The sequence below is a fragment of the Pagrus major genome, chromosome 18 (assembly GCF_040436345.1).
Source record: "Pagrus major chromosome 18, Pma_NU_1.0".
NCBI lineage: Eukaryota > Metazoa > Chordata > Actinopteri > Spariformes > Sparidae > Pagrus > Pagrus major.
The window spans coordinates 14,884,160-14,904,913 of record NC_133232.1 but is presented as its reverse complement, the minus strand read 5'-3'; the positions used below and the strand labels follow the sequence as shown (position 1 = coordinate 14,904,913).

Below are 20,754 nucleotides of genomic sequence, written 5' to 3'. Positions count from 1 at the left end.
CATTACTGAACCAAACTTCATGAATGTTTTTGTGACAAAGTAGTTTGTGTTCCACTCATTCATCACAGAAACATGAGAGCTGTAGGAATCATTGGAGCTGAAGACTGACATGATGAACATGTTCTTTATGAGTGGATGGAAACTTTTCACAATGACTGTGTATTGGTCCGCTGCAACTCAAGAGAGTAATTGGACATTTGTATGGCAGCCTATTGCTGCCACTATAACAACAGAATATTTGCAGTGCCTTGTTAAAATGAAAAATGAAATGATAAAACTTTTAGATTAAGATTAAGATCTTTAACATCTTATTCCAAGATATTTTTGATATTTCCATGTTATTATGACATATTTTCTCACGATACTCAGTACATTTTGTTATAACACCATGTCACTTTATCTTGTTATATCGCAAAACTTTTATTTCACAAACCAACATACTTCATTAAAAAAAACTTCTGTATGACATGGTAAGCTGATATGCTGTTCTAACATGGAAGTTCAACAAGAAGAAAGGTCCATCATTTTCTGAAGACACGCTGAAGCCCGGAGAAATCTTAACACGTGATGATGTGGACATGTGGATAGGTGTTTTTACAGTATGTTTTATTGCTGTGGGTTGCCTTAGTTTTGTTTACCCCCAATATGTAATCATTGTGATTGTCATTGATCAGGCTACAACTCAGTACCAGTCTGCACAGATGCACAGTGTCCCAACTTCTGGCCATATAGCCTCATAATGATGTAGAGTGAGTTAGGAGGAGATGGTGGGGGAAAGCTTCTTGAGGATCCAGCTTCTCAGCAACTCCATCTCAGGCTGGGAGAGCTGGTGGTACAGGCCTGGGAATGAATGAAAGGTAGTGGTCATGCCAGCCTTCCTTAGCAGCACTGATGTGTCCTCCCCCCACTGATGCAGCACAAGGTCATCACTGGTCCCATGGCACTGGAGCAGCTCAGGTAGGGACAGTCCAGTTCTGTGCCGCTCCTCCACTGCCTTTTAGCACACAAAGCAAAATATGTCTAAAAGTGGTACTACTCATCTCATCAAGGTGCAGGATGATTTTTTAATAACTATCTATTGCATTATTATCATGATTACATTACTAGTGCTGTGCTTGTTCAAGCTGAGCCTAGTCAGAACAGGCCTTTGCTGATGGCAGCATGACGTTCTCGAGAACTGCTCAACGAAACTACTTCACACTCCACACTGACTGCAGAGCGTTTTCAAAACATTAATATTAAAACTATAACCAGAGGTTACATAGCTGTGGGTATAAAGAAGTCTAGTGCTGCGCCTAACAATTATTTTATCTAATGATTCTTTTTTCAATTAGTTGATTAAGCTATCAACTAAATTATTGATTATTGTGCAGATTATTTTTGATTCTTGATTAATGACCTTTAATTGACCCAAAATAAATATAAAAAACTTCTCATTAATATTTAATTATTTTATTTAATCATCTAATCGTCATTTTATTGTGTCACATAATTACTATGTTATGATATTTATAATAACGATAGATGTCAGATGTCTTATCAGAAAAATACTGGAGCTCAAATTCTGAAGATTGCTGTGACACAAATTAATTTAATCACTGAATGTCATAGAAACTGGAGAATCAGTGCTTTTGCTTGAAAGTTAAAATGGTTATGACATGGATCTATTTCAACACCGGAGTAATATACGTACATTTAAGATCATCACTGGTAAATGTATTTGTGCATCAGTGTGGGGCAGGGAAAATAATTACTAACAGACCCTTACAACAGTCTGTGGTGTTAGTTGAAGGTATTTTCTGTGTATTGGAAATGTGTTTATAAAAAAGGAATATGAGTAGAGATGTCCTGAGCCATTTCTAAAAATCGCTATCAAGCCCACATCTTTTAAAAGATCAGTATTAGCTCATGAAGCTTATCGAAATCCGATCCTTTCTTGACTCATCAGTGTTTGGTCCATATTCAGCCTGCTAGTGTTGCAGCGCTGTTTCCCTCCTCAATGACGGCCAGCGCAACCATGCAAGCACTCCACTGCATATGAGACTGAAAATTAAAGTGTGAGTGTGAAAAATGACTTGGACACACTGATGTGAGAGACAATGAGCTCTGGATTAGCAAATAGAGGCAGTGTACAAAACATTCAGGTGGCAGCTTTCCATTTAGTGAGTGTCCTATTCAGAGGTGAAAGCTAGGGTTGCAGGGTACTGGTTTCATTTACTGTTGCTTGGCAACATGTGATCGTTGAAATGTTCTCGTCACATACATCAACAAGATAGGTCGATAGGTCGATAGGTCGATAGGTCCCTAATGGTACTGCGGTATTTTGTCCCAGGGCTGTGGCTGGAACGGTCGGAGCAGGGGTGCCCGAACTATTTCCCTTGTAGGGCTAAAACTGAAAAATTAATAGTGACCAAGGGCTTAAAGCAAACACCTATTGTATTGTTTTGTATTGTAAAATTGTAAAATGTAACTGGAAGACCTGAGAGGCAAGTGAGAAAAAAAAATCTGGTGAGCCAATCCCTAAGTCTGATCGAAAATGTTGTCTTTTCTGTGTTTATGACTTAAAAACAAGTAAAAAAATGCCGGGACATTCTTTCTTAATTTCTCACCCACTGTGCTCAGATTATGAAAAGTCATTGATAATGGGGGATTATAAATATTTAAAGAAGATTTGCACCTCACAAAAAATAGAACAGCATAGACAGTGATTCATATTAGAATTTTCTATCCTATGTTTTGGGATTTTTTTTTTGCTGGAAACATCTGACGAGCCAAATCAAACCTTATGGGAGCCAACCTCTGGCGCCACTTTTGCCAGCCCTGGTTTAGAGGATGTCGACGTCTGAGTTTTCCCTAGACAACCTTTTCTGACTGCTGGTGTCTCTTTCTACACTGAACAAAAATATAAACGCAACACTTTTGTTTTTGCTCCCATTTTTCATGAGCTGAACTCAAAGATCTAAAACATTTTCTATATACACAAAAGACCATTTCTCTCAAATATTGTTCACAAATCTGTCTAAATCTGTGTTAGTGAGCACTTCTCCTTTGCCGAGATAATCCATCCCACCTCACAGGTTTGGCATATCAAGATGCTGATTAACAGCATGAATATTGCACAGGTGTGCCTTAGGCTGGCCACAATAAAAGGCCACTCTGAAATGTGCAGTTTTGGAATTGTGTACAGATCCTTGCAACATGGGGCCGTGCATTACCACGCTGCAACATGAGGTGATGGTCGTGGATGAATGGCACAACAATGGGCCTTAGGATCTTGTCACGGTATCTCTGTGCATTCACAATGCTACCAATAAAATGCACCTGTGTTCGTTGTCCATAACATACGCCTGCCCATACCATAACCCCACCGCCACCATGGGCCACTCGATCCACAACGTTGACGACGCCTCACATGCTGTCTGCCATCTGCCCTGAACAGTGAAAACCGGGATTCATCCGTGAAGAGAACACCTCTCCAACGTGCCAGACGCCATCGAATGTGAGCACTTGCCCACTCAAGTCGGTTACGACGATGAGCTGCAGTCAGGTCGAGACCCCGATGAGGACGACGAGCGTGCAGATAAGCTTCCCTGAGACAGTTTGTTCAGAAATTCTTTGGTTATGCAAACCAATTGTTGCAGCAGCTGTCCGGGTGGCTGGTCTCAGACGATCTTGGAGGTGAACATGCTGGATGTGGAGGTCCTGGGCTGGTGTGGTTACACGTGGTCTGCGGTTGTTAGGCCGGTTGGATGCACTGCCAAATTGTCTGAAACGCCTTTGGAGACGGCTTATGGTAGAGAAATGAACATTCAATTCACGGGCAACAGCTCTGGTGGGCAAATGGTGGTCACACCAGATACTGACTGGTTTTCTGACCCCCCCCCCAATAAAGCAAAACTGCACATTTCAGAGTGGCCTTTTATTGTGGCCAGCCTAAGGCACACCTGTGCAATAATCATGCTGTCTAATCAGCATCTTGATAAGCCACACCTGTGAGGTGGGATGGATTATCTCGGCAAAGGAGAAGTGCTCACTAACACAGATTTAGACAGATTTGTGAACAATATTTGTGGGAAATGGTCTTTTGTGTATATAGAAAATGTTTTCGATCTTTGAGTTCAGCTCATGAAAAATGGGAGCAAAAACAAAAGTGTTGCGTTTATATTTTTGTTCAGTGTATTTCTCCAACAATGGCCTCTTAAACAACATACAGTATCCAGAGAGCTTCGTTTTGACATCTTTGTTTCAATGATCTGTCACCAACTGCCAGATCAATGGCTTAAAGGCAGCATGTTTTTTAATTAATTTCAATTGTGTAAGAAGTAATGAGAAATAATGCTGCTAACTCATATTTCTTATGATTTTGTTGGGTTGGATTTATCTGGGCACACCCGTGGCTATGCAGCTGATGCCACATATTAAGGACTAAATATTATTTTGTCACCTAAAAGGGAACTTTCTGTCCTTGGTATGTAATTCATCACTTTTTGCTCTTTAAAACGACTTCCAGGGGAGAGGGAACGAGCGGCACTGATTTGTGACAAAAAGCAACAGGGGGTATCTGAATTTAAAGTGATTAACAAAACAAAAAAATCAGCTTGCAGAAGCTCGCTCCAACTGTGTTTCAAGTCAACTTTTATAGTTTAAATCACGGTATTGTTAATGTTCTCACTATTAGCGACCAGGTTAATGTTAGAGTCACTTGTCAATTGAAGCGTGTAGGTTGGTATGTCGGAGGTTGTTTCCGTTTGATGTAGCGACGGGGATACTGGAAGAAGTAACACGCAGCTAGCGGAAGGAAGACGCCAATTCCACCTGAAATAGGTGTCCAATGACAGGCTTCATACCAACAGTCTACATCCTGTCAGCCAGACTCAGTGTAAGAAACACTTACCTATTTCTGCTTCCAACAATATTCAATCTCTTTTCGCTATATTTGGTCTCCACTAATTCCTGAGAGAAATATTTAACTCTTAAACTGCTCAATCTTCCACTACATTCATCAGCGAGTCTCTAACTGTGTCTGTCTGCTGTTTGCTACTGCTGATGACCCTTTAAATGTATTCACAAGTTACAATCCATCCTTTAATTTGATAGAAACTGATGATTGCTGATGTACCTGAAAAGCAACAGACTCCTTGTTGAGAAAGCTTGATAGTGCAAAAACTCCTGCCACGTCAGGGTGGTACCGACACACCAGGTGGAGGGCCATGGCCCCGCCCATTGAGAATCCCCCTTTGTTTATGTAAAAAAAAGAGAGAGAGAGCCATTAACTGCTGCTGAATCACCTGGAAGCACCAACTGAAGTTTTTTTTTTCTTTGAACAAGAATTAGTAGAATAAGAAAAAAGTCCCATCATCAACACATTCATCTCCATATGAGTAACAGGAGCTTGCTCATGGCACTTTATGCAGTCAGAGGTGGAAAATACTTCACTTCACAAACATTAAGATGGATAGGAGTCCTCAGTTCCACATCATCAGGTTTTTTTTTTTTTTTGCCATGGAATAAGCAGCCGCTCATGAGAATGTCCTTAATCTCACACATCTGGGTACATCTGGGCACACTGCGTACATCTGGGAAAGTGTGCAAGTACCCATCATCCTGTCAGAGAGTTGAGGAGCGAGGGAGTGAAAAAAGAGGGGGTTGAAGAGATGAAGTGAGGAGAGCTGGAATTCACAGTTATGGCCCAACGAGTCCAAAATGAAACTGACATGCAGAGATCTGAACGTGAGCATTTACACTCAAACTGTGTGGTTTAGTGAAGTCATCTGTGTGCGTGTGTGTGTGTGTGTGTGTGTGAGTCAGTGTACATACATGATTAAAGCTATTCACGTAAACAAAATAAATCTGTATAAAAGGATGAACTTGTGTTGCTGCAGCAGCAAAAACAGACACAGTTAAGGACAGATAAACACAGTGTTCTATTAAAAATGATGAGATAATAACAGACCCTGCTTCTGCTCATATCAAGTGTTCATAGTATGATTATCAGCCAGAGTAAACTCACATCATATTAACTAGTGATTACTGAAATAAGATTAAAACAATCTCGACAGCATCGAAGTATTAAAGTTTAAGAATAATTAACTGTGAAGTGCATTTACATTTACATTTAGCAGACGCTTTTGTCCAAAGCGACTTACAATAAGTACAGTTGTCACAAGAAAGAAACCACAACATATCACCATTGATAAAGTAAGAATGAAAAAATAGAAACAATTTTCAAGCCCTCGTCTGAGCATAGTAGCTGCTGCAACGGTTTAGTCGCAGAGGCTGGGTGTCCAGCCAAGAGCGAGTTGCAGTAGTCCAGGTGGGAGATGACCAGCGCTTGGACCAGGAGTTGCGTTGCGTCTTTTGTGAGGAAAGACCGGATCCTGTGGATGTTGTGGAGGGCAAATCTGCAGGATCGGGCCACAGCAGTGATGTTGGGGGTGCAGGATAGTCTGTCGTCGAGGATTACGCCCAGGTTCCTCGCAGTCAATTGAAGGAGATACTGTGACATCCTCGACAGTGTCTGACAGGTCCATGGGCAGTCTTTCCCCAGGATGAAGAGGAGTTCAGCTGTCCAAGTGGAGATGTCTGCCAGACATTCCGAGATGCAACATGGGTGTCGGAGGATGGGGGATGGGTGGTGATTTAATGAGTAGAAAAGGGGGGCACTATTTTCAGTCTTCTGCTCCAGCTTACTGTGTGCTGAACCATTCACTGCTGTCCATAATCTGCTGAAACACAATGTGAGAAACTACTGGAAATAAAGAAAAATGTCCAGCAGTGAGAGCAGCCTCTCTGCTGCACTGTTAGCTCCGGCAGGTCCATCGTTGTACAAGACGCTGAGCGGAAGCAGAGCATTTGAGGTAAAACACACTGAGCAGAATTATTTTCTTGTTATGTGTTGAATTCTGCGGTGTGTGTTTGTTAGCTGAATGTAGGACGGGTTCAGGCCCAAGCAGAGGACACCATAGAGAGGTAATGGACGGGAAATGTCTTCTCTGTAGAAAAGAGCAGAGCTCAAGATTGAGCAGACATGCGCAGAAGCACCTCCACACTAATACTTCTTTCATAAAGAAAACAATCTCCATCCAGACAAGCCTTTTAGCACGGTCTCCGAAATGATCTCCATCTATACTAATGCCTTGGCCAAACTACAATACTTTTTCAAAATTGCCAGATTGCTGTGCTGGGGCTTTTTGTCAGCGATTTCCAAAAACTACCAGCAACTGGAGAAGAAGGGCTAAAAACCCTTTAGTTTGAACTTGGCTTAACACACCTGAAAAGAAATGCCACATGCCCATTCAAGTACATTCAGGGAATGTGAGCACTGGTGATAACAGGAAGCAGAATGTCTTGGCAGTCTAAAAGGGTCACATGAGAGGCCTGACGATTCAGGGACGGACACGTTGTGACTGATAAGATCAATAAATAAGTCAACGTGAGTGTCTGCTTCATACTTTCCAATCGTCTCTGTTTCTGCCGTCCAGGCTACAACACAATCCCAGACTCTTCAACCTAGAACTGGGTCAGCGACATTTCCAAAAGTCTCTGTTGTAAGGGTTTTAAAACACTGCAGTAGTGTTGACCTACAGGCGTAAACCATAAGTGTATTATTTGGCTTAAGATTGCTCTATCTACCTTTTTTCCATGGCTGAAAGTGATCCCTCACTGCAACCGACGCAACCACTAAGCTTTATCCAAATGAGTGTGTAATGACATCATGAGGATGTAAATGAGCGTATGATGTCATCTGATGACTTTAAGCGGCTTTAGGAGCCAGTGCTCCACATAAAAAAACATTGGCAACATAAAGAGGTAAAGAGGAGGGTACCAAGAGCAAACCTGACTGCCTTGAACTCAGACTGATGGGGGTCAAACAGGTCTCATTCAGTTCCTTGTGTTGCTGTCTTTGTCTCTGTCTTAGCCAAACAAAAATGTACAAAACCTCCTGAGACAATGACAAAAATATGTCCGTCTGTATATTTGTTTCTCAACTGTAAAACTGTAAAACCCACTCAGCACACAAACAAAAATGCTTCTTTACATTGTGTTTAAATGAATATCAGTTGATATACTCTTACTTTGTGAGAGACGTTACCACGTCTGCTCCACCCTGCTCTGCCTGTGCCTGTCTGTGAGACACAGAGACACTTAAAACAACATTTGAAACGCAAAAGAGGCTTTGCGTGTCTTAGAGAAAAACATCAATGATGACTTGATATACATGATGCACTGTTGGGTTTGTCGGAAGTAACCCAACAAAGTCTGATAAGTCAGCATTATTTTTTAAAGGGATAATTATTGGAAAGTTGCTTGAAATCCACAAAAAATAGCTGGTAGTATTTGCCCGATGTGGTGGCACAGAAGGCGACTGAAAAGCGGTCAGCAGAGCTGTTACATAGATTCAAGATTCAAAAAAGCTTTGAGACCATATTTCCCTGCTTCTCCTGCCAACTAATTCCCAACTGATTAACAGGGTCAAAATATCAGTACAGACTGTTGAAGCAAATGAAGCTACAGCAGCTCTACAGGATCATCCCAGGTGAAGCACATCAATCTTGAGGGAAAAGACAAAATCCAAATACATAATAAAATACACAATAAATTCATTCTGCAACCAGAGGGCCTGGATGAATGGAGAGGTGAGGACTCTATCCAAAGCCAAAAAGCTGCCTTTCAGTCAGGTGACATTGGCAGGGCATGACAGAGGCTGGTAACAAGGAGGCAAAGAGGAGACATCATCAGAGACTGGAGAGAGACCTCAACACCATCAACACCAACAAGACTGAGTCAAGCGTGGAACGTGGAAAAAAAATGTTATCCATCACATAACAATGTGATGTCTCGCTGACGGACAGCTGCTGAGGGTGAGAGCCATCAGGGGGGCGGAGCAAGAGATTCTGAAGAAATAAACACCAGGGGCCAAATGTCTCAAACTCTGTGTGTATTCAGGTGTACAAATCTGTGTACACACTAAACAGGAAACATGCGAACACAGTCTTTTTGTCTGATTTATAAAACCCACATACATCTGTTCATATGTGTCTTTTCCTCAAACATCTCAATCATTCTGAAATTTTATGCATGAGCACGAGCCGTCTGATCATCCCCACAATTTACTAGAACAAGAAGAAGCGGTTGAAGAACAGGAAGTGTAATTCTACAGACCGTGAACTTGAAGTAATGATTGATCAAACTGACAGACGAAAAGCAGTATTATCTGGAGGCTTCAGTGAAATGGCAGAAAGTGACAGAAGCTTTAAGCCCTGTGAGTTCAGAGCCACAGACTTTGGAGGAGTTAAAAAAAGTGGTCTGATTTCAAGCGAGAGGCCAAGAAGCTCATCTCTGTGCACAGTGAGAGTGTGTGAGCTCCTGGAGGAGGAGAGGGGACCCCCTCACTCCCTCCACTTGATGAGCGGTCATCATCATCATCATGATGGATCAGAACATCAGTACGGTTCTTGAAAACTCGCGCTGTTGTGTCATGTGGCACGGCCATTACACAAGGCTACAGCCCTTATACAGTGCCTGTTACACCTGAAGGCTTCTTACTCCCCAATAACAGGAAAATAATCCTTATTTACGTATATAAAGATTGTGTATTTATTAGTTCATTATCATAATGCACACTGACAGACATATTTACAGAAGACAGTAGAAACAGGGGTAACAACTCATGCATCACTGTGTGATCATAGAGAAGGTTTTTAAACTATAGATGTTATCCTGTAACACAATTTAGTGACTAAATAAAATATCATCCTGATTCACACTATTCTTCTCCTTTTTTTCCAACTCACATCATCACACTAATCACACTAAAAAGACTGTGGCACAGTACGCATGGTGTTAAAGATGTGGACCAGCACACACAGTCTCGCCCTCTGTGGAGTTTTATTCATTCAGAAGATCTGCGTGGAAAGTGGCGTAAGTAAATTTTTGATGTGTATGCGTGGTTTATACATTTGGGGTTAAAAAGTGGATTTTCCTCATTCTTGCCTCTCAGCCTGCAGCAAGAGGTTCAAACCTTCACTATTGGGGGTTGTATGTATTGTAATTAGTCTTGTTGACTGCAGATGGAGGGGGAGATGTATTTCATGAATGTACAGAGAGAGAGAAGAGGGGAAAAAGAAGAGAGACTGGAAGGAAATAACACAAAGTACTGGAATTTCTGGTAAGTACTGAGTTGAGTTAGAGGCTGAATTGAACACAAACACACCCTCGGTGCCTGCCATTGCTCAATAGCTTACGGCTAATTTACAGTAAGGTATTCTGGCTATTTGGGGCAAATTATACTGCAGTCAAACTCTCGCAACTAACGTGAATTCACACAAATGATCCTGTGGTCAAACTCAAGTGAGTAACGTGAGGCGAAAAAATGTGTTTCCCTTTCTGTGTGAACACTCCTCTGCACACTGAAACAACACACAAACACTGTAGCCTGTGGCTGGCCTCCCTCAAATCTTTTTCCATGGAAACGTCTGGCGCTTGTCAGTGTGTGAGCCGGGGAAGTGGACTCTGGGTAAATGGCACTGCATTTCTCCAGCACTGCCGAGCAACTCCACTATTTATAGTTCATGACAAAATGTTATGATTTAGTAAGACAATATTTCAGCAGTTTCCCAGTAGCATGTGCTTTTTCACTCACTTTCTCTGGAGTGGAGTCTTGCACCGCCGACCCCCCCCACACCCACCTCTACCCTGCCACAACTGCTCCTATATAGTTACACAGTTCAGGTTAACCCTTTTCCCACTGCTCGCAGCGGTTTCCCCTTTCATGTGCAGCCATCCCCTGCTGACATTAAAACACTCAATGTCCCACCATATGTTTCCTGTGGGAACTTACTTACCTTGACTGAGCCATAATGTTTATAGTACTTGATCCAAGTGGTTTTATTTCATTGTTATTAATATGTGAACTTGATAAGCAGAATATTTGAGGTTAAAAGCTTTCCAGGACCTGAGAATCTCCTCTGGAAACCTTTTTTTATTCTCTGCTGGCAGCATATGAAAGGACACGGTAACTTGATGAGATGCATTATTCATTTTATATCATGACAGAGGGAGTTAGGAAGAGCCAGGCCAAGATGGACTGTGGTGTGTGACTGTGTGTGTGTGTCTGTGTGTGTGTGTGGAAGAGAATAGAGAGAGAAAAGAGAAAATCCAGAGAGAGAGGAAGTACAGGTAGTACAAGAGGGTTCCAGAGAGCGTTGAAGAGCATAGGCTTTGGTTTTTGTACAAGGCACAATGGTAACTCACTGCGACTACAAGATTTCAGGAAGAAGAAGAAGAAGAAGAAGAAGAAGAAGAAAAGGAGGAGGATGAAGAAGCCTAAAAAAACAGGCAGAATGGATCACACTCTGTCTGATCTCCATGTGCTTCACTGTAATGTAAATGACATGTTCAGACTCTCTTAACCTGTCAATGTTAGCAGCAGCTGTTTGTGAACACACTGTTTCATTGAACTAGTAACCACTATATCACCAGACTCCTTTAACTAACCTCTGCGAAACAGCTACGACAAATTCTAAATCATTGGTGTCTTCTTGTAAATTCAGCATTAAATCCAAACATGAAGTTGTTTGTTTCCTGTAAAAAGCGTCAGTTTGTGCCAGCCTGTCTGCTTCAGTGCTAAAATCTTACCTGCCAACATTTAGCAGCCGACCACAAGTGGTCACTCAAAACACATATTAAAGCCAGGCATGAACTGACGGACTTACAGTAGATTTGTCCACTTGTAATTGGATCACTAAAGACGGATGTTAACACCAGGTGTGAACCCACATGTAACTGCCTTAGTACCACAAACTTAGATTTTCACATATACACGTGGACAAAATTGTTGGTACCCTTCCGTTAAAGAAAGAAAAACAAACAATGGTCACTGAAATAACTTGAAACTGACAAAAGTAATAATAAATACAAATTTACTGAAAATTAACTAATGAAATCAGACATTGCTTTTGAATTGTGGTTCAACAGAATCATTTTAAAAAACAAACTAATGAAACTGGCCTGGACAAAAATGATAGTACCCTTAACGTAATATTTTGTTGCACAACCTTTTGAAGCAGTCACTGCAATCAAGTGATTTCTGTAACTCTCAGTGAGACTTCTGCACCTGTCGACAGGTATTTTGGCCCACTCCCCATGAGAAAACTGCTCCAGCTGGGTGCCTTCTCCAGACTGCATGTTTCAGCTCCTTCCACAGATGTTCAATAGGATTTAGATCAGGGCTCATAGAAGGCCACTTCAGAATAGTCCAATGTTTTGTTCTTAGCCATTCTTGGGTGTTTTTAGCTGTGTTTTGGGTCATTATCCTGTTGGAGGACCCATGATGTGCGACTGAGACCAAGCTTTCTGACACATTTCGCTCCAAAATGCCTTGATAGTCTTGAGATTTCATTGTACCCTGCACAGATTCAAGACACCCTGTGCCAGATGCAGCAAAGCAGCCCCAGAACATAACTGAGCCTCCTCCATGTTTCACAGTAGGTACAGTGTTCTTTTCTTTGTATGCTTCATTTTTGCGTCTGTGAACATAGAGCTGATGTGACTTGCCAAAAAGCTCCAGTTTTGTCTCATCTGTCCAAAGGACATTCTCCCAGAAGCTTTGTGGCTTGTCAATATGCATTTTGGCAAATTCCAGTCTCGCTTTTTTATGATTTGCTTTCAACAGTGGAGTCTTCCTCGGTCGGCTTCCATTAAGTCCACTTTGGCTCAAACAGCGACGGATGGTGCGATCTGACACTAATGTACCTTGACCTTGGGGTTCACCTCTAATCTCTTTGAAAGTTGTTCTTGGCTACCATACCATTCGTATTATCCGTCTCTTCAATTTGTCATCAATTTTCCTCTTGCGGCCACATCCAGGGAGGTTGGCTACAGTCCTTTGGTGCGTAAACTTCTGAATAATATGTGCAACTGTAGTCACAGGAACATGTAGCTGCTTGGAGATGGTCTTATAGCCTTTACCTTTAACATGTTTGTCTATAATTTTCTTTCTAATCCCCAAGAGAGACAACTCTCTCCTTAGCTTTCTATGGTCCATGTTCTGTGTGGTACACACCATGATACCAAACAGCACAGTGACTACTTTTCACCCTTTAAATAGACAGACTGACTGATTACAAGTTTGAAGACACCTGTGATGCTAATTACAGGACACAGATTAGTTTAACATGTCCCTATGGTCAAATTATTTTCAATCTTTTCTATGGGTACCATCATTTTTGTCCAGGCCAGTTTCATTAGTTTGTTTTTTAAAATGATTCCACTGAACCACAATTCAAAAGCAATGTCTGATTTCATTAGTTAATTTTCAGTAAATTTGTATTTATTATTACTTTTGTCAGTTTCAAGTTATTTCAGTGAACATTGTGGGTTTTTCTTTCTTTAACGGAGGGGTACCAACAATTGTGTCCATGTGTATATGTGTTTGTGCACTCATTAAACAGATGGCATGCAGTGTATTAATGAGTGAGTTTTAGACATGTTGGCAGGTGTATTTTTGAAGAGAGCAGCAGAGGAATCTGAGCTAAATGTTCAGATTTTAACATGCATGTAGCAGACATTCAGTAAAAAACAGATCCATACCGATTATTATCCGGTGTTTGGGGATCCCGGCATTGACCTCGTCCTGAATGATGGACCCTAAGGTGCAGCACATGGCATCTATGGACTCGAGGTGCTCCGGGCAGTCCTGTGAGATCTTGTAACGGTCAAACCAGACAGTAGACAGAGCCCCTCGCATGGGTGTGTATGGCCTGATGAGGGTCAGAGGTCACATGGCTGCAGCTTCATTACAGGCAAACCTGTTCAGTTAATCCATTAAAAATAAATGCTATGTGTCATAATTATTTCTACAAAAATGGGAAATATTATTCCTCAGATAAAAGTGGACCTCGGACCCTGTAAGGGAGTCCGGGGGCTTGTTCCTATCATATATAACATCAGCATAAATGAGAAATTGTAAAAAATAATGAAATATAACACTGAGCTGCCAGCTGGTGATTAGTCCAGTCCTCACAATTCACAGTATTTTACAGCTTTGGCTCTACACTGTTAACACAAGTCTGTCAGCTAGTCAATTCAATTCATGACTTCCAATCCTGTGTGTAACTAAACCTTGACTCAGAGATCAGATGTCTGTCATGTCATTGTCTTGTTTCAAAATTACGAGCGCCCGTGAGTGCCATCTTAAGTAGGGGTGGACCGACCATCAGGGCCGATTTTCAGCATTATTCTGATTATCTGTATCAGTGGTTTTTCTGTCAGATTGCTAAATTGCTAGCAAATTGCTAGTTTTTAAATAAACTAATCTAAAAATGCTTCTTTGGCTCTGATGCAGCATCCTCTCACACAATGACCCGCCCACAACACTATCTGATTATTAACACATCAGAGTTAATAGCCTATAAACATTGAATAAACTGAATCTGCAAAGTAAGTACAAACCAAATGTATCAAATAAATGTAGTGGAGAGGAAGTATAAAATAGCAGAAATGAATATACTCTAAAGTACTAAAGTACCTGAAAATTGTACTTAAGTACATTACTTGAGTAAACTTTGAAATATGAATAAATCGCACACAAGTTAGTAAATCGTGCAATTTATTCATATTTCAATTTAGTAATTCGCTTACGTTTTTTAAAAAAACAAAACACAACCACGTCACCTCCGAGACTCCATAGACTACTATTACCAGAGCCTACTTTAATAAACACTGGACTTTCCCCTGTAAGAATGCAGCTCGTCTGAGAAAAATGTCTATATTACAGTTCACAGAAACAATTTTCTGGAGTACATTATTTGAGTAGTCTAGCTGACTCAACATGTTGGGTCAGCTGTAGACCTACCTCGCTGGAGCTGTTGGGTAAATAACTCTGATGTGGCTGAAAGCCAGATCTGGCACCATAACATCTCGGACCCAGGCTCTCAGTCCCTGCCCAGTGTCACCTACATGTGGAAATAAAACCAATCAGAATTTAGACTACACACAGACGTAACGCTGGGCAGTCAATTGTACCATATGGATTACACCTGGATAATGACAAAGTGTCAGCTCAGTTATTTTTTATACTCTACTTGATGGCAGCATGTGCCTCAACAAGCCTGTTTGTGTCACTATTAAGATCAGCATCTCCATTTAAGTAGACATAATACAAATATACAACACATATGACTGCAGCTCTGATTGGTTGGTATAAAACAGTGTGTTAATACAGCTTACCACTCCTTACAATAATGAGACTTTTAGGTGGCTATTAGTTGTTGTATCTGTTAACAGTCCTGTTGTTTAGGTACAGTAGAATTGCTATATAAAACATTAACAAGATAAGTGTATAACAGCAGAATAATGTGAGGAATAACATTATCATAATATCATTCTCTCCATTTTCAATATTATCTGTAACTTCACATGATGAAATTAAGATTATTGTAAATACAACAGAGCAGACATTTAGACATGCTGTAGCAAGAACAACACAGGTGTGATTAATCCAGAGCAATAATTCATTAGTTCAATAAGTTTTCAATTGTGCTGCTTCTCCTGTCTGTTTAGATCACTGACATCAATCTCAGACACGTTTGGTAATTAGTTTGACAGGTGAGCCTAATTAAAGGGAAACTACTTAAGGAGGTTGTTCCACATTATTAAGCAAACCACAGGTTTCATGCAATATGGGGAAAAAAAGGATCTTTCTGCAGATGAAAAGCATGCAATAGTGCAGTATCTTGCAAAAGGTATGAAAACATTGGATATTTCACGAAAAATTAAGAGAGATCATCGTACTGTGAAAAGATTTGTGTGTGATTCAAAGCGCAGACGGGTTCGTTCAGATAAAGGCGTATTAAGGAAAGTTTCTGTAAGGCAAGTTCATCCTATTAAGAGAGCAGCTGTGAAAAAGCCACTGATGAGTAGCAAACAGGTATTTGAAGCTGCTGGTGCCTCTGGAGTCCCAAGAACCTCTCGATGACCTCCTCCAGAGGCTTGCTGATGTGCATAAAGCTGTATTTGGGCCACCATTAACCAATGCCCACAAGGAGAAACCATTGCAGTGGGCTCAGAAATACATGAAGATAATTTAACAGTTTTATTCACTGATGAATGCCGTGCTACACTGGATGGTCCAGATGGATGGAGTTCTGGATGGTTGGTGGATGGCCACTATGTCCCAACAAGGCTGCGATGTCAGCAAGGAGGTGGTGGAGTGACGTTCTGGGCTGGAATCATGAGAAGTGAGTTGGTAGGCCCCTTTAGGGTGCCTGGAGGTGTCAAAATGACCTCTGCAAAATATGTGGAGTTCCTAACTGCCCATTTCCTGCCATGGTATAAAAAGAAGAACCATGCCTTCCAGAGTAAAATCATTTTCATGCAAGACAACGCACCATCCCATGCTGCAAAAATACCAATGAGGCCTTGGCTGTTATGAGTTAGGAGAAAAAATCATGGTGTGGCCACCATCATCCCCTGACCTCAACCCTATTGAGAACCTGTGGAGCAGGAAATCTGCTGGATCAAAAACATACAGTGATTCTAATATTTGGTTAAACGTCTCTCAGGCATGTTCACCTCAGTTAGCTGCTTCTGATCTCCATCCACAAGCTTCTGGTCGTCCTCTGGATGAATATTTAACCTCTCCTCTTGACAGAATCAGTGAAGTTCAACTAAATGTGTTGTCTTCCTGGCACAGACTTGTTTCTTCAGCACAGTCCACATGTTCTGATGAGGTTCAAGTCAGGACTTTGGGAAGCCCATTCAAAAACCTCAGTTCTAGCCTGATTGATCCGTTCATTTACCACTTCTGATGTGTTTGGATCATTGTCCTGTTGAACACCCACCTATTAGAATCACTGTATGTATGTTTTTGATCCAGCAGGTTTGATCACATGTTCAGAAGATCTATAATAAATTAATTACTGAACCAAACTTCATGAATGTTTTTGTGACAAAGTAGTTGTTTTCCACTCATTCATCACAGAAACATGAGAGCTGTAGGAATCATTGGAGCTGAAGACTGACAGGATGAACATGTTCTTATGAGTGGATGGAAATGCTCATCACTGTAGGACCTTCCATTGATGAGACAATTTTGATCACCTTCATCACTTGAACACAGTGTGAGTTCATAGTTCAGGACATTTACTGTCTATCCCTTTCATGCTTGGTGTCCACTACAGTGGACAGACATTTGAAGGCAATTTTTAACCATTTCAGCTGGAGTACCATGTCCCAGTCACCAAGTGGTGAATCCCCAAAGCCCTGTCCAAAATTCCATTTAAATGTTATTTTGGCATTTTGAGATATGGCAACATAAATTCAAAATGGCGAAGGGAAAAGGAGACGATTTAATGAGGAGGATTCAATAACTGTTAAATCCTCTTATTCTCAGAAAACCAAACAACCAAAACAACAACAGTTATCTGAAATGCTTTCATTCAGATTTTATTAACATTTTTCTGTGACTAAAAATACATCCGTCCACTCCAGTGAATGTTATGCACCACAGCTTTTTTTTTAAAGATCCATCTTAATTTGTATGTTATATTTAAAATTACGATTGATTTAACTGGAAAAGTCTTCATAAAAAGCAATGATAAATTGTCTTCAGATTTGATCTGAACAGTGGACATATTTTTTCAGCACAAATAAAAGATTTTATAATATCATTAAAATCTGGATTAAAGGATTCTTAACATCTTAATTAGTTGAAAAATGTTGTTTTTACCTGTCTGGTTTTCAGAGAATAGAATACAGTACAGTGCTGTACAGTACAGCTGCAGTACAGTACAGTACTGCAGCAGTACTGTACTGTACTTTACTGCAGCTGTACTGTACTGTACTGCAGCTGTACTGTACTGTACTGCAGCTGTACTGCAGCTGTACTGCACTGTACTGTACTGCAGCAGCACTGTACAGCACTTTAACATTAACATCTGACCTGACAAGAAGTTAGCAACCACACTTTGAGGGGACAAAGTGAAAGAGGTGGTCGGAGGTTTAGTGTTGAACGCTTCCAGTCACGTTAAATTAGTTTCACAGACATCAGACATTAATTGACTTCTGGTGACCGTTTTCTGCTCTCATGGTAAATGAAGTAGCTGGTGGATGAACAGAAGTCCGAGCCTGACTGGTTAACTTAATAAAAGCCAGAGGTGCGTGTCAGCTGCAGGGTGACTGAGGAGCTGTCCGAGCCGATACAACCGCGGAGGAGACAGACAGGCAGAGAGCAGACAGACAGATAGACAGAGAGCAGAAAGACACTAGTGACAGTGACAACACCACACACACCTGCTGACCTCTTACACACATTACTGCGCACCTGAGCCGTGCAGGAAGATGAGCGAGGCGGAGTGCTTCCCGGTGGGAGACAGGGCACAAATCTGAAGTTTCCTCATGGCAGCCATGACAGGTTCACGAAATCACGCGAGAGCGTCGGACAGCACTGTTAAACCTCGCGAGACATAAAAGCATGGGCATTGAGACTGCTGGGACCCAAACACAGCTGCATACGGAAATATTGTGTGTATGTATTTGTGTGTATAGGTGCCACGGTTTTGTTCAAACGTGTAAACAATGAGCCTATATACAGTAAGGTCAACAAGTCTGTGACCACCAGGCAATAATACGAAATTTTGCATTTGTTTCAAATGTAGGCTAATACAACTTTTATCACCACTAATGATAATATCAGCTTAACAATATGAGTGAAAAGTTGAATCTTTGAAAAATGTCCATGAATTTCAGAATATCTATTTGGTACGTTGAGATCAATCCATCCAGGTTCTTTGCCCCTGCGTCACGCCCCTCCCCCTTTCTGGTGAAAACAGTCCTTCTAAGTTGAATGGCGGTCAAAACAAATTCCAACGACTCTAACAAATGAACAGCTTAAAATAACAAAAGCTTTTGTCTTTTTAGGTATTAGAATCCTAAATACTATAGCCAGTCAGGCAAGCAAATACATTATGTTGTTGCCGATCAACAATCAGCATTGTTACATAGAAAAGATAAAGAAACGATGATGATGATAAAGATGATGAGTCCTTTCAGTCAGGTCGGTTCAGCTCCACTTCCAACCTTACTTTGTAAAGTATGTTGGAATAAATGCTGTTTACAAGCTTCATTATAAGAAGGTAGGTCAGCTCAGCTTCTATTATTAACAGTTAAAACAGCCTCTGCTCCTGGAGGTCTGTCGAGTGGACTGGTAAACCAAACTCCATGATAAAAGCAGGTGTTTTATAGCAGGGCCTTATTTCGTCACGGTAAAAACTGTAGTTACAACTTTACAAAGGCTCTTTTTTGATTCACTTTATCTACAGACACAATCGGCATACGTCATTCACTCAGTAATATCAGTAACTAACCTGTGATGAAGTGTTAACACAGATGGACACATACTGGCCAGGTCTCAAGTTTACCATTTTCATCCTTTCTGCAGACGACCTGAAGCCACAGATCTCTCCCTCCTGGATACACTCATCAACGAACTGGAAAGACAATTTGGGGCGAGTCAATAGAACTTGCGCAGGCATGTGCAGCAGTGTTTATTTCATTCAGAAATACGCACAACCTCTGAAAATTCATCCTCTCCTTGTTGGAGCAGAGATAGCGCTTGTTAAAGCATCTGCTGCTGCCACACCTGTTTCAATTGAGCATCTTCAAAAGATTGTTAAAATTAACAGTTATCTAAATTGGTACCAGATACTCCAGTTGGTACGGACTTTGCCTGTGGGCTCTGCCACCTCTGCCAGCGCTGCGGCTCCAAAAGAGGCGTGATGGTATGTGTCATGATGATGACGTCTGTGTGTTTTTTTCAAGGTGTTTCCCCCGGTGTCCAGCTGTTAATCTAAACATGTACCTGCTGCTGACTGTTTATAATCATATGGATGCAGTTGTAATGTGTTGTGATTGGGATCCTGACCCACAAAACATCCTGGAAAGTGACAAAGTTACGTGTTTCGTTCTAAATTACATAATTACATATTGCCATCAGTAAACAGGATACTGTCTGACACTGTCAGTCGTGGGGAGGGATGCTGTTTTTCCGGGGGAAAGTTCACTGAAGTCTCGGTCGGGAAGGCTGACCTTCACCTTGAGACAGTAACTACTACAACAATAGTGGAAGGAGTCAAACACTTGGTGAGTTAAAGCTTTTTGCCGGGGACAGACACTGTTTTTCGGGCAGAAATGTGACGAAGAGTCGGGAGGACAGACAGGAGGACAGACAGGAGGACAGACAGGAGGACAGACAGGAGGACAGACACTTCTCCACGTATAACTACAGTATTTTTTCCCTCATATAAGTTGCCAAAGAAACAACCAGTTACTACGTTACTGTTGTTTGGTCCTGTAACGTTGCTTTATGGGACATTTCTCTTTACTTTGTTGAGTGAAGGACCTGTTTAGTTATCAGACAGTGAACACCATCTGTTCGATACGCCCCCGCTCTGCGCCACCAGCTTATCTGTTCACACTGGTTCGGTTCGCTAATGCTGCACCTCTGATACTACCTCTGACACTACCTCTGACACTACCTCTGATACTACCTCTGATACTACCTCTGACACTACCTCTGATACTACCTCTGATACTACCTCTGATACTACCTCTGATGCTACCTCTGATACTACCTCTGATACTACCTCTGATACTACCTCTGACACTACCTCTGATACTACCTCTGACACTACCTCTGACACTGCCTCTGACACTACCTCTGACACTACCTCTGACACTACCTCTGATACTACCTCT

The 20,754-nt window shown here is 41.4% G+C and overlaps 1 protein-coding gene across 3 annotated transcripts; it reads right to left on the bottom strand.

The window, feature by feature from the left end:
• Positions 1–391: 391 nt before the first annotated feature.
• On the bottom strand, positions 392–18,410 carry lyplal1 (lysophospholipase like 1). 3 transcript variants are annotated; one of them, XM_073486265.1, is made up of 5 exons: positions 18,323–18,410; positions 14,855–14,954; positions 13,591–13,760; positions 5,120–5,235; positions 392–994 (listed from the first exon to the last, which is right to left on the bottom strand). In XM_073486265.1, exons 1-5 carry the CDS (start codon positions 18,405–18,407, stop codon positions 755–757), a joined length of 711 nt encoding a protein of 236 aa, XP_073342366.1. In that variant the 5' UTR covers positions 18,408–18,410; the 3' UTR covers positions 392–754. The 3 variants fall into 3 exon arrangements, with proteins under 3 accessions (XP_073342366.1, XP_073342367.1, XP_073342368.1); XM_073486266.1 differs by having other exon boundaries at positions 18,300–18,380; XM_073486267.1 differs by lacking the exon at positions 18,323–18,410 and adding an exon at positions 16,573–16,613.
• Between the last annotated feature and the right edge of the window lie 2,344 nt (positions 18,411–20,754).

Coding starts and splice junctions, on each gene's coding strand:
- lyplal1 (XM_073486265.1), bottom strand. CDS start 18,407: ATGGCTGCCATGAGGAAACTTCAGATTTGTGCCCTGTCTCCCACCGGG. Junction 13,761..14,854: donor TACCCAACAGCTCCAGCGAG/GTAGGTCTACAG, acceptor GACCCTCATCAG/GCCATACACACCCATGCGAG. Junction 995..5,119: donor AGGAGTCTGTTGCTTTTCAG/GTACATCAGCAA, acceptor GTGTGCTAAAAG/GCAGTGGAGGAGCGGCACAG.